The sequence below is a fragment of the Aotus nancymaae genome, unplaced genomic scaffold (genome assembly GCF_030222135.1).
Source record: "Aotus nancymaae isolate 86718 unplaced genomic scaffold, 86718_ANA_hifiasm-v0.15.2.pri h1tg000036l, whole genome shotgun sequence".
Classification (NCBI taxonomy): Eukaryota; Metazoa; Chordata; class Mammalia; order Primates; family Aotidae; genus Aotus; species Aotus nancymaae.
The window spans coordinates 66,912,374-66,925,660 of NW_026988450.1; the positions used below are offsets into that span (position 1 = coordinate 66,912,374).

Here is a 13,287-nt window from a genome sequence, read left to right on the forward strand (position 1 = left end):
TGTCCACTGTATAGATAATAGGCCACTTGTACCAATCCAGAAAAGCATTCTCTTGATATCATCAACAATTACAGAACTCATTAAGACATCCTTCTGCTCACTTGTGGAGGAGCTAAAGATAATGAAATAACTGTGAGGCAAGAGATATAAACCCAGAGGCAAGGGGCTTCTGTATTACATGAACTGGCTTATTCATTCATTTATCAAAAATTTAATCTTTTTATTATGTGCTGGACACAGTAGCAGGCATTGATATTACAGCAGTGAACAAGACAGACAAGATCACTGCTCTCAAATAGTTTAAATTCTGCATGAAGAGACAGAAAAAAACAAGATGATTTCAGACCAGGAAAAGTTCTATGCAGGACATCAAACCAAGTGATGTCAAAGAATGTGACCAGGGATTCATTTAGTTAGGGTGGTCAGGAAAGACCTCTTGGAGAAGCACATTTGAGCTAGAACCTAAATGACAAGGAACTAGCTGAACAATAATCAAGGGGAGAACATTATAGGCAGAAGGGATGGCAAGTACCAATAATCTCCAAAGAGAATCACTTCAGTAACTTAGTAGTTTAGGTGGATAAACTCAAATGAATCTGGTGGGCTCTGATACACTCTCTTGAACACCACCTTCCTTTTACATTGTCAAATGGCATATCCTGTAGTCTTACTCCACTAGAGAAATACCATTAACCAAGTGGCTCCAAGCACTTTTTATTTCCTATAGAACTGTGAGCACAAAAGAGTGAAAAGCACTGTTCATGTGTTGGATGAACTGTGTTTTAGGTAGTCTGTGCCACTGTTAGCTCCAAGATCTTTGTGAAATCATTCAGTCTCATCTGAGTCTCATCTCCCTGTAAGATAAATTAGATGGTCAAATGCTCTCTAGGTTTTCTTCTTTGTTGTTTACACAATGAACCTATAGCTTAAATATCTCCTATTAATTTCATACTTTTCAGAGCTTAACATGGTAGTAATAAAAGCTTACCTCTTCAGATATAAGTTTACTGTAGTTTTGTTTGAGCCCTGTCCAGGAACTCAGTGTACATGTACTGGGGTCCTGGAACTCACATAACATGAAGTCATACTTGCTTGTCTCTTGCTCTGAGCCTTATGAGAATTCTTACGAAAGTACATCTCATTATGTTTCTCATGCATTGTGTCCTTTCCTATCATTGGTGACATTATACTGGGTTGGCAGCTTTGTTTGGAGACATTTGTGCTCCTTGAGCCAAGAAATACAGATAGTCAAGAATTAGATCATTCTATCCCTAAATTGCAACAGACCTTCTCAAAGGCAGCTAAGCAATGTAATTTGATCAAGGTTAAGTACAGTCCACCTTTCATCTCTTAACCTAAGTCTAAGTTCTTTTTTCTCTCTGTTTTAATCTCAGATTAATGGTTCCTGCTTACCATTACAAATGTCCACAAGTTGCCCTGCAGTCAACTCTCATTTATCTGCCTGTGGCTTATCTAAAGCACCCAGCTTTCTCCTCCTCCTGCCTCCAGTACCAAGTTCCAGGCCAGCTCCTTTAAACTCTGTGCCAAAGAAATACAAACTAAATCTAATATTAGCCTAATGAGAAAAGCCTATCTGCTGCCAAAGATTCACATAATACATCCCAAAGCCAAATGTAGGCAATTATTCACTGTTTTAGATGTTGGCATTGCTTCTCCCTTATATAATACAGCAATCAAGATTTGCTGTTTTCTTCCTGAGGATTAATGAATACATGCAGCATTTTAACCTCTTCTTCTGCCTAGTTGGCCAGATTCTCAGTGTAACAGGCTGTATTTTCTTTTCAAATAAATAGGTGATTTGTATATTTCATGTTAGGAGCATAAAAAACCCTGAATTTAGAGCCATTAAACAAACAGAGTTATATCTTCCTCCAGATTATTAGCCAGAAACTAAATTTTAGTGAGTCATTTACATCCTTGGGTTTCTCAAATAAAATCTGTAAAATGGGGATACAGATTTTATAAAGAAAAGGTACGGGGGAGGCATGCAAATACAAGGAACACTCAAAGAACACTGACTCCAGGAATTAGCATTGTGACAGAAAAAAAAAAAAAACCAGAAAAGCAAGGATCATTAACCTTATGAAACCCTTATTTGACAGGCATAAAAACACAGCAAGGTGACGTTTCCTCATGAACACCTAGAAAATCAAGTCCTATACACCAATAACAGACTTAAAGAGAGCCAAATCAAGAATGAACTGCCATTCACAATTGTTACAAAGAGAATAAAATACCTAGGAATACAACTAACAAGGAACATAAAGGACCTCCTCAAGGAGAACTACAAACCACTGCTCAACAAAATAAGAGAGGACACAAACAGATGGAGAAACATTCCATGTTCATGGTTAGGAAGAATCAATATCGTGAAAATGGCCATACTGCCCAAAGTAATTTATAGATTCAATGCTATTCCCATCAAGCTACCAATGACCTTCTTCACAGAACTGGAAAAAACCACCTTAAACTTCATATGGAACCAAAAGAGAGCCCACATAGCCAAGTCAATTCTAAGCAAAAAGAACAAAGCAGGAGGCATCACACTACTGGACTTCAAACTATACTACAAGGCTACAGTAATCAAAACAGCATGGTACTGGTACCAAAACAGAGATATAGACCAATGGAACAGAACAGAGGCCTTGGAGGCAACACAACATATCTACAACCATCTGATCTTTGACAAACCTTACAAAAACAAGCAATGTGGAAAGGATTCCCTGTTTAATAAATGGTGTTGGGAAAACTGGCTAGCCATATGCAGAAAGCAGAAACTGGACCCCTTCCTGACACCTTACACTAAGATTAACTCCAGATGGATTAAAGACTTAAACATAAGACCTAACACCATAAAAACCCTAGAAGAAAATCTAGGCAAAACCATTCAGGACATAGGCGTAGGCAAGGACATAGGTGTAGGCAAGGACTTCATGACCAAAACAACAAAAGCATTGGCAACAAAAGCCAAAATAGACAAATGGGACCTAATCAAACTCCACAGCTTCTGCACAGCAAAAGAAGCAGTCATTAGAGTGAATTGGCAACCAACAGAATGGGAAACAATTTTTGCAGTCTACCCATCTGACAAAGGGCTGATATCCAGAATCTCCAAAGAACAAAAACAGATTTACAAGAAAAAAACAAACAAGCCCATTCAAAAGTGGGCAAAGGATATGAACAGACACTTTACAAAAGAAGACAAAAAATGCTCATCATCACTGGTCATTAGAGAAATGCAAATCAAAACTACATTGAGATACCATCTCACGCCAGTTAGAATGGCGATCATTAAAAAATCTGGAGATAACAGATGCTAGAGAGGATGTGGAGAAATAGGAACACTTTTACACTGTTGGTGGGAGTGTAAATTAGTTCAACCATTGTGGAAGACAGTGTGGCAATTCCTCAAGGACCTAGAAATAGAAATTCCATTTGACCCAGCAATCCCATTACTGGGTATATATCCAAAGGATTATAAATCGTTCTACTATAAGGACACATGCACATGAATGTTCATTGCAGCACAGTTTACAATAGCAAAGACCTGGAACCAACCCAAATGCCCATCAATGATAGACTGGACAGGGAAAATGTTGCACATATACACCATGGAACATCATGCGGCCATCAAAAACGATGAGTTCGTGTCCTTTGTAGGGACACGGATGAACCTGGAAACCATCATTCTCAGCAAACTGACACAAGAACAGAAAATCAAACACCACATGTTCTCACTCACAGGCAGATGTTGAACAATGAGAACACATGGACACAGGGAGGGGAGCATCACACACTGGGGTCTGTTGGGGGGAAATAGGGGAGGAACAGCTGGGGGTGGGGAGTTGGGGAGAGACAGCATGGGGAGAAATGACTGATATAGGTGAAGGGGAGGAAGGCAGCAAATCACACTGACATGTGTGTACCTATGTAACAATCTTGCATGTTCTTCACATGCACCCCAAAACCTAAAATGCAATAAAAAAATAAAGAAATAGAAGAAAAAAGAAAAAAGAAAAAAAAAGAAAAGGAAAAAAAAGAAAATCAAGTCTAGAAGTCAAGAATTCCCAACGTCATGTTTAGGCCACTTGTAAAGACTCATTATTGTATTCCAGGATAGGAAGCAGATAGGCTACTGATGGGCTGTTGGGCTTATTCCATAGCCAGAGTTGCCATAGAAATTCAAATTCCAACCATCAGAGCATCTGGGAACATCAATTTCAAAAGAAACTCCCCAGTATTTTGACTTTTTTTTAATGACTGAAGCACTTGTCCACTCAAGCCCAAGGATGAGGATCAGAGAGAATATCAACATAATTCCATTTTACATCTTATTCCTACACCCAGGGAACTGCAATGGTTTCCCAAAGATTAGAGAAGCAATGTCTGATAGGACTTTCTGCCATAATGATCATGTTCCACGTCCATACTGTCCAAAGAAGCAGCCCCTCGAAACATGGGATAATGAACACTTGAAATGTGGCTGGTATGACCAAAGAAATAAATTTTTGCATTTTATTCAATTTAAATAAATTTGAATATCCACATGTACTAGTGGCTATTGTATTGAACAATGAAGGTGGAAAGTAAATCTATGGTACTCACTCCAACATTCAAATTCCATCACACAGTTTGGCCCAAACCTACTGTTTCAGACTTGATTTCTGCCACACAAATTCTGACTTGAAGAGACTGATGTTGAACACACCTGAGCCTTTCTGCTGCCCTACCTCAGTTCAAGGTGCTTAGACTTCATGGCTCCAGGCACCCTCCATCCTTAGGGCTACATATTGAAATTTATCCATACTTCGCAGCACAGGTCAAGTTCTACCTGTGCTAGAGTACCCTCCCTTGCAGTCTTGTTCTGACTGCTCTGTAAGTAAAGGGTTAATCAATCTCAGGGCTGGCCTGTCTGAGAAGGACTTCAGTTTCCCATAGTGCTGGTTTTTTGGAAACTGCTATGTGGAACCACTCCTGGTCTTCAGGAGCTGTGACTTCGTCTTGAGTCCACGTTACTAGAATGGTATAAATGAATGGTGAAAAAAAGAGGCTGAGCCTTTTATATATCAAAGAGACTCATCTTCACCTGGACTTTCAACTGTGGTAGCTGTGTGGGTGATAGGTCAAAAGAAGCTGTGTACTTGGATAACTTCTGGGCCTTCTAATGAGATGAAAATGCTTTGCCTACTACATTTCTTGCCTGTACCCTCCTATAAAGCTAAGTAGACATAATTTTTTTCCTCTTAAACTGGTAACTATAGCTGTGGCATGGCATGACATACATATTCTCTATGAATTTCCAAGTACGCACAAGCATTTAGGACTTATCCTGATAAGTAGTTTTTGCAGATCCACATTTCAATTGTATTCATTTTTTATTTCCAACTAGACTCTATCCTTCCCAGTAAGACTTACAAGTGATCTGGGTACTCTATTGGTTTCTCTTTGGTCTATAAGAGCTAGAGGCAACTTGTAGCCTGTCAAGCTTTTCCTGGAGTAAGAGTTCCGAGTCTTTGAGGAATTGGGGCTAAGGGTCCCAAAATGTGACCTTCTAAGATAGAGAATTATTTTACCCAAAATGAATATAGACACACACACACACACTTCTTAAAATTATGAAAGCAATACAAATCTTAGTGTCAACAGGGTATATTAAGCACATGCTACAATCCTCCCCCAACCCACATATACACATAGACTCTAGCATTGCCTATTAAATATAAGGTCACTAAGCTACTCTGGAACAGGTGTTGTGCTGAGGGATTGGTTTCAAAGCCCAACATGGCAGGAATTAAAGTGGCAAGGCCCAGAGATACACCAGGCTCCCTGTGAGAAGTCTGCATATGGAGGAACTTGATTTGCATAATCAGTCAGAAGCAAACAGACAGAACGTCAACTTGAAACATTAGTGTAATACCTGGCCAGAACTCTCGCATCCCAGAGTTCAGGGGAAGACAGATGCATAAGGACCTCACCAGAAGCCTCTACAATCCAAGGCACACATGGGCAAAGAGACCCCACAATAATTTACTCCTCTGCCAAATAAACCACCAGCAAGAATTAGAAGCCATGTGAGGAAATTCAGTATCCTAAAAGCATAATACTAACCCAACAAACAGAATATGTCATGGTTGAGCTACTAAAGTTAATGGGACAATCCGAAAAGGGCTTTAAAATAAATACACTTAAAATAATACATATCTTATTAAAAATTCAAGCAAAGCAGAAATACAGAAAGTAAAAGTTTTCTCCATAATTTTAACTCCAGATAGAAACTGCTGCTCAAATTGTGGAAAACCTTCCCAGATTCAGTGATGCCTTTATACAGAGACAGACATTTTCACCTAAATGGAAACATACTATACCTACTGTGTCATAACCTACCCTTCTCATTCCCTTTCTACTTAAAAATATTATCACATTTTTCCACATAAATAAATATAAGTCTCCTGAATCCTCACAAAGGAAAAATTATATCCCATCACATTAATACAGTTTCTTTAGCCAGTGTCCCATGAATGGACATTTGGGCTATTTTCAGTGTGTTCTCCTGTAGCCATCTTTGTACACATGGATAATTATTTCCTTAGGCAAGTTCCTAGAGAAAAAATTATTGGCCCCAAAATTGGACACATTTAAAATTTTGATAATGATTATCAAGCTGTCATCCAGAAAAGCTATACGAATTTACATTATTGAAGGGCTTTAGATGTATGTATTTCTAGCCACAGGTTTTTTAAGGTAGGTTTTGAGTGGGTCAATTTACTAGAGATTCAATTATATACCCAAGAAAAGAGAAGATGGCTCAAAACTCCACTAGCCTCTAAATGCAACAGAAGGGAAAATGTAAATTTGTGTGTACCTGCACAACATAAGTTCACATTGTCTAAGATACAGAAGCTTCAGGGCTTGTGATGCTGCTGACATCCACAGTAATCACACTATAGTGATTTTAACTCTGTTCCCCCAGCAGCCACTGTCGTTCCCAAGTCCTCCATTTAAACAAGTGAACAAATTCTTTATGCAAGCTTTACTAAAGCCTCTAGTCTGTTCACCCCTAAGTATGATGGCATTGTCAAAAACCCAGAATCTCCTTTCAACTTCATTTGTTGGGGATGGGTGTTCACTGTAGATGATTTGCATAAACTCAAATGAATCTGGTTTCCAATATGTGGTTTGTTCCAGAAGAAAGGCTCATTATACACACTCATTGAAGTATGTTTTCAGCAAAGCAACTATAAAGTGCTTCAGAGGCAAAGACACAAAATTTCAGATTCACAACAATATCACATATTCAAGATAATTCAGAAATAGAATCATATCAGATTTGAATCAAATTTTTTATATTTCTAATCCCTTTATAAATAAAAGAGATACACACTAGAAATGTTTAAAGTTGAATCAAAATCAAATATCAATAGTTTACTTTTCTTTTCTGTCTACTCTAATTTTTAATATTTTAAGCATCCTTTAGAAAATATTTCACTCAGAGAAAGTCTATTTATCTTCCTAAAGAGGACCCTTAAGGCTTCTTTTCCTGGCTCTTTCAAGATATCCATGTAGCAACATGGATTGATCAGGTTTAGCTGTCTTAACAGGGTTCACTCATTTCCAATGCTGCTCACAAGCCAAACTTCACTGATCATCGGTCAATATACTATGAGTTGCCATTTCTCTTAGCTAAAATGTCCAGCATAAAATGCCTGCGATATATTTCTTGGTAATCATTCCCCATTCCCTACCACACACACATAGTTAATGCCAACAATTTTTAATTATCCATACCAAAGAAGAAAAGGAATAACAGTAATTATTCAAAACTGTAGATAAAGCAAAAAAAATTCACATATGATTTTGGAAGACATTATTTGGAGGAGAAGGGAGGTGGTTATTGTACAACAACAAGTGACCTTTTTCCTTAAGATTTTTCTCGGTGGTTATAATATTTGCTTTCCAAAGCATGCATACATTCATTCACTCAACCAACATTTGAAAGCACGTTGTCTTGCAGGGAATACACAAAGGGAAAAACAAAACTATATGAAGATTAATTTCCTCAGTGTCTAAGAGGAAAACTGATATGAGTATCTTTAACAACACTGTGCCCCCAACATGAACATCTGCATTGATTTCAAATACCCAGGTAGGGCCAGTTCCATTGTAAGCAGCCTTTAGAAGAGGCTGTCCTTACTAAAAAATTACCTACCCCACAGAACCCAAGTTTCCATGCATCTTCACCAACGCCTATTTTGTCAGTTCTATGATACCTATGTTTAGGTTAACGATTGAAAAGAACTAAGTATCCTACAGCAGAAAAAAATAATTTTCTCTGTCATTGGTTTGGGTTCTATTTAATATTGTCTACCTCACAAGATTGTTACAGGGACACAATAAGTCTATAGATCAAGAGTCCTTCAAACAGTACCTGGGATATACATGCATATTTCATAAAATATCAGCTATTACTAATTAACAATACCTGTAAGCACAAGCCTCTTATACTCACGCAGTACTGGGGCTTTTATAAAATGTTTTCACAAGCATGCAATTGTTTGATCCACTCAATCTGATAAGAGAAGTTATTTTATGACTGATTCTCTTGTGTAGATGAAGAATTTGCAACTCAGAAAGTTACGTGACTTGCCCAACATCATAGAGCGGTAAGTCTGAACCTGGCAGATTAATCTTTTAGTTTTAAGTCCAGGCCATTCTTCTCTATAACCTCAGAGACTCACGCTATGAGATGGGCCACAAATGTGTTTCCATTTCATTCCAAAGGGAATACAGTTACTATTTTCCTTTATAATTATTTATCAGCAAGATACAGTGCTCATTTGACCACAGATACAACAGTAATTAGTGAAAGCACTATCAGCTCTTCTCTATGGCTGGACCACAGCATATCAAGCCTGCAGCTTTCAAATCTCCATAATTAACTGGAATGTTACGCACCTTAGCTGTCTCAGCTTCTGCCTGTAGTCGCTTGGGGGTTCCTTTCTGGTCAGGTACCTTCTGGAAATTTTTGTTCTTAATGGATTGAGATTCCACACCTTCACCTTCAATCTGGAGTTTAATACCTTCAGCACGGACAGGGTGATCAATACCCCGTGGATTCAAACCACAATGGAGAGCTAGGAAAGAGCAACAAATAGAACTCAGAAAACCAACCATACAAAGAAGGTGTCCATGACAGAAAATATTTCATCGAGCCCAAAGATGAAAAAAAACAAGGCATCTGTGAGTTGAAAGGTGGGGTGATTACTACAAGAAATAATATAGTGACAAGGAAGCATGGTATAGCGGGAAACCCTGAGCTTGGAAATCAGCAAGATTTAGGTGCAAATCCAGAAGCCCTCAATTCCAAGTTGTTTGACTTGCGGCAAGTTACGAATCCCCACATTACAGATGAGAATCAGGCAATATTGTTACTGCTTCCCACACATGCAATTATGTTAACCCTGTGGTTTAGTTTATATCTCTGCCTCCCTCTGAAAAGTGCTCCCCCTCTCTCCTTGGGAACTTCTCTATTATTTAAGCATTCCCTCAAGTCCACCCTCTCGCATTCATTCAAGCAATATTTCTTAAGCACTCACTATGTGCCATCCCTGGGTTAGATCCTGGAAACACAGATGTTCATATGACAGATGTTACTCACAATGTAATAAAGGAGGCAAACAAAAAGACTGGTGATTTTAAAACAGAATTGTCACTTCTGTGTGGCAAAGAAGAAAAAGCCAGAGTAGAGGGCTCAAGGCCATCAAGCCCAGTGGCTTCTAGCTTTTTGCATCTTACTCTCTCCATGTCCTGTAACATAGATATTCCACAAATAAAATCTAAAACTGAGGGATATAAATCTGGGGATATTTATTCATCTAACAAATGCTTACTGAGCTCCCCTGCCCCATGTACCCTGTATTATCAAATAAATAGCAGTGAATGTTGTAAGATCCATGCATTCCACTACATGAACTACCATGTGTGTCTGTGTGCATATGGCAGGTATGCGTGTTTTGACTTCTCGGGTAGTAAGTTATTTCATTTCCCTGTGACCTCAACTCTTAAAATTAAGGTAAATTCCTATCTTCATCCCCTTTCCTGTATTCGCTGAGAAGTTAAGGCTAGATACTTAACATCCCTATCTTCCCCAGGTCTCCACTTCATGAATAATTTCCTTTTACCCAACATTTTTAGACTTTCCCCTTTCTCAGCATTCTTCCCCTCCAGCCAGCTTCTGTGATTCCAGTAGTCCAACTCTCTACTCGGCACTCCGTTCAGGCCGCAGTTTCCTCTTTGCCCCTTCTTTGCCAGGATTCTGACGAGTACTTTACACCTGAGGATGAGACAGCCTTCCCAAGAGAAATGACGTGTTTTCCTCCCATTCTCCGCTCCCTCCTTAATAGGGCCATCTATTCCCATGTTCCCAATCAACATTCTGGTGACTCCCAAATATTAACTTCAGCCTAGATAGACCTTTCTCATGAATGTCAGACAAGTAAAACTATAGCAGAAACAATTTGCCTGTTCCAGTCTTCCCAAATTACACAGAAGCTGATGAGACATCCTTAACATCACTCTATGATTCATCACTTCCCTTCCATCTATCAGCAAATCCAATAGCTCTATACCCAATATACTGCTCAAATATTGAATGAATGACTTTTTTTTTTTAAAAAAAAGCAAACTGCACAAAGGTCTAAATGCATGTGATCTTATTTGTACCCCTTTCTGTGGACATTATTTATAAATTTCTTCTAGTCTCTAAGCTTCCTATTTAGTGGTACATTCTGGGCACTTAACATTTATTAGTTCATGTCTTCCTTTTCAGGCTTTGTTCTGAATCTCAAATAATCTTCATGAGAAACTCTGAGACATAATTATATTCATTCACAGATAAGGAAAATGAGGCTTAAAGGGGTTAGGATTACAAAAGGCCATACTATACTAGTGTATACAGAAAAGTCACAGAAATTATGGATTATTTAGGATGCACATGATTTTATATTTCACATGAAAAAATCCAAACTGGATTAAACAGTGTGGAAAATTATCAACTGTCAGAACGAGAAGTCCAGTGATGGCACAAGCTCAGAATTAGCTGATTTTCATTATCAAGTGTCATCAAACATTGTGATTTTTTTCATCTCTCCATTATATTATCCACAGCATCACCTTTATCCTCAACCTGGGTCCCTTTGCAGCATCTAGACTACAAGCTTTTCATTTTCATCTTGCAGCAGAAAGGGCTTGGTTGACTATGGCTCTTTTTCTCCCAAACCTCCTTCAAATTTTATTCACTTTTCTCATTGGCCACGAGTGAATAACATGCCAATTACCGAACTCACACCCTGGCAGTGGAAATAGGATTACCCTTAAACCAACTGACCAGCTCAGAGGGTCAGCTCCCCAAACCACACCGCTGCTACTCAACAGGGCTGTAGCAGAATAGATGCTGGGGAACCAACCACAATGCCCACGTTAGGCAGTGCTGAAAAGAGAGCTCAGCAGACAAAGCCTCTGAGAGCATGAAGCTAATTACTGTTAATATCAATCAGTTTCTCCATCTCCAAAGACTAGCCTACTTACAATGAATGTTCAATTAAATACACCAAAGTTGTGATTATCTTTAAAAGGTATGCTTGTGTAGGGAGATGGGGGATTGGCATGGGATGGATTCAGACATTAATGAAGAAAAGAGAAATGTGTAGCTTTGATTTTTCTGTCTAGTTTTACCCTCTGCTGCTTCCTACCTTGAAATTCATGACTTAGGAATACCACTAAACTGCTGGTGACCTCCTATTCTCTTCCCCTAACACCTCCCCACCAAATTTGACTCTCATACTTCCTTCACTTCTGCTCATGCTGGTCCTACCACCTAGCAACGCTGGCCCTACTACCTAGCAACACTGGCCCTACTACAACCCAGTCCTATCTCCTCCTCTTTGGGAAGCTAACTCCTATTCACCTCATGTCAGCTCAGACCTCTTCTTCAGAAAGCCTTCTAGGGGTCTCTGGCTACCAGAGCAAGAACCCATTCCCTCTGCTCCCTCATGCACACAGTTCCCTGGTGCTTCATTTTCCTCACAGTACTGAGAATGTCCATGTAATTGATCTGTCTGCCTTGCCCAACATAACTGTAAGCTCCTGGAGGGCAGGTACCATCCCTTTTTCATCTCCATGACCTCCATTCCTGAGTCCAGGATCTGACACATAAGGGACATTAAGGAAATACTTGTTCAGCTGCAGAATAAACCAGCAATCCCCTTCCTTTACACAATCATGCCTTAAATCAGAAGGAAGTCTTTCTCTGCTAGTAAATACTTGGCATTCAAAATGTAAGGTATCTATAAACAGGAAGCAGAATACAGTTTTTTGACTTTCCACACACGTAGCCTCATTCTTCACACAAATATTTTAATCCTCCATAGATGTTCCTTCCTCCACTGCAAACCCAGTAGTTGATTTAGGTTTTTGTGCTTAGGCTTATTTATTCAAAACCGTTTTTGACAGGCTTTGTTTTGTTTTCCCTGAAATTCAATGTCCCTAATATTTACAAATCAAGCAACTTTCCAATGGCCTCTTACAATGCATGACCTCCATCTCTTTGCTTGTGTCAAAGGTGTCCCCATTTGCTTTCTCTTCTCTGTGCTCATCATTACACTTTCTTATTTTTACTTTTTACTTAATTTAATGGGCTTGGCAGCTCACCGGTTGGCTTTGAGACCCTCTTGTTGTTTCCCTAATCTTCATCACCACTCCTGTGCCTGACGGATGCCTAGTTATTTAATTGACACTGTAGGCAGTTTGTGGGCTTTCTGGGAAGTGCTGCTGCTGTCACTTTTGCTTAATTTGAATGTCACTAATACTGAATTCTTCAAAATGAAGAGTTATAAACCAAAATGAATTTCGCAAACAGTGTTCTTTAAAAAATTTAAGAGAGAAATGTTTCACTGCAAATGCACATATTGTAGCATTGTTTTGAGATGCCGTTTTGAAGGCACCATTTTTTTTCATGTGTAAAAACCTACTTCCCCAGAAAACTGGAAACCAAGTACATTGTTGGTGGGAATGTAAAGTGATACACTCCCTGCAGAAAACTGTATGGTGGTTTCTCAAAAACTTATACATAGAATTGTCATTAGATCCAACAATTCAACTTCTAGGTATACACACACAAAAACTGAAAGCAGGAACTCAGATATTTGTATGCTCATGTACATAGCAGCATTATTCATAACAGTCAAACAGGCATAACCCAAATGCTTGTGG

The 13,287-nt window shown here is 38.9% G+C and overlaps 1 protein-coding gene across 8 annotated transcripts in view; it reads right to left on the reverse strand.

Moving 5' to 3' along the window:
• SAMD12 (sterile alpha motif domain containing 12) overlaps nt 1-13,287 on the reverse strand; it is a 490,937-nt gene that overhangs the window by 440,351 nt on the left and 37,299 nt on the right. For all 8 annotated transcript variants that reach the window (XR_002478667.2, XM_012443284.2, XM_064384536.1 and 5 more), the window contains exon 2: nt 8,974-9,152. Coding sequence is in view for 7 of the 8 variants with exons in the window: in XM_012443284.2 (XP_012298707.2) it covers nt 8,974-9,152 (179 nt within the window). In the remaining variant the exon portion in view is untranslated. The remainder of the gene's footprint in view (nt 1-8,973; nt 9,153-13,287) is intronic.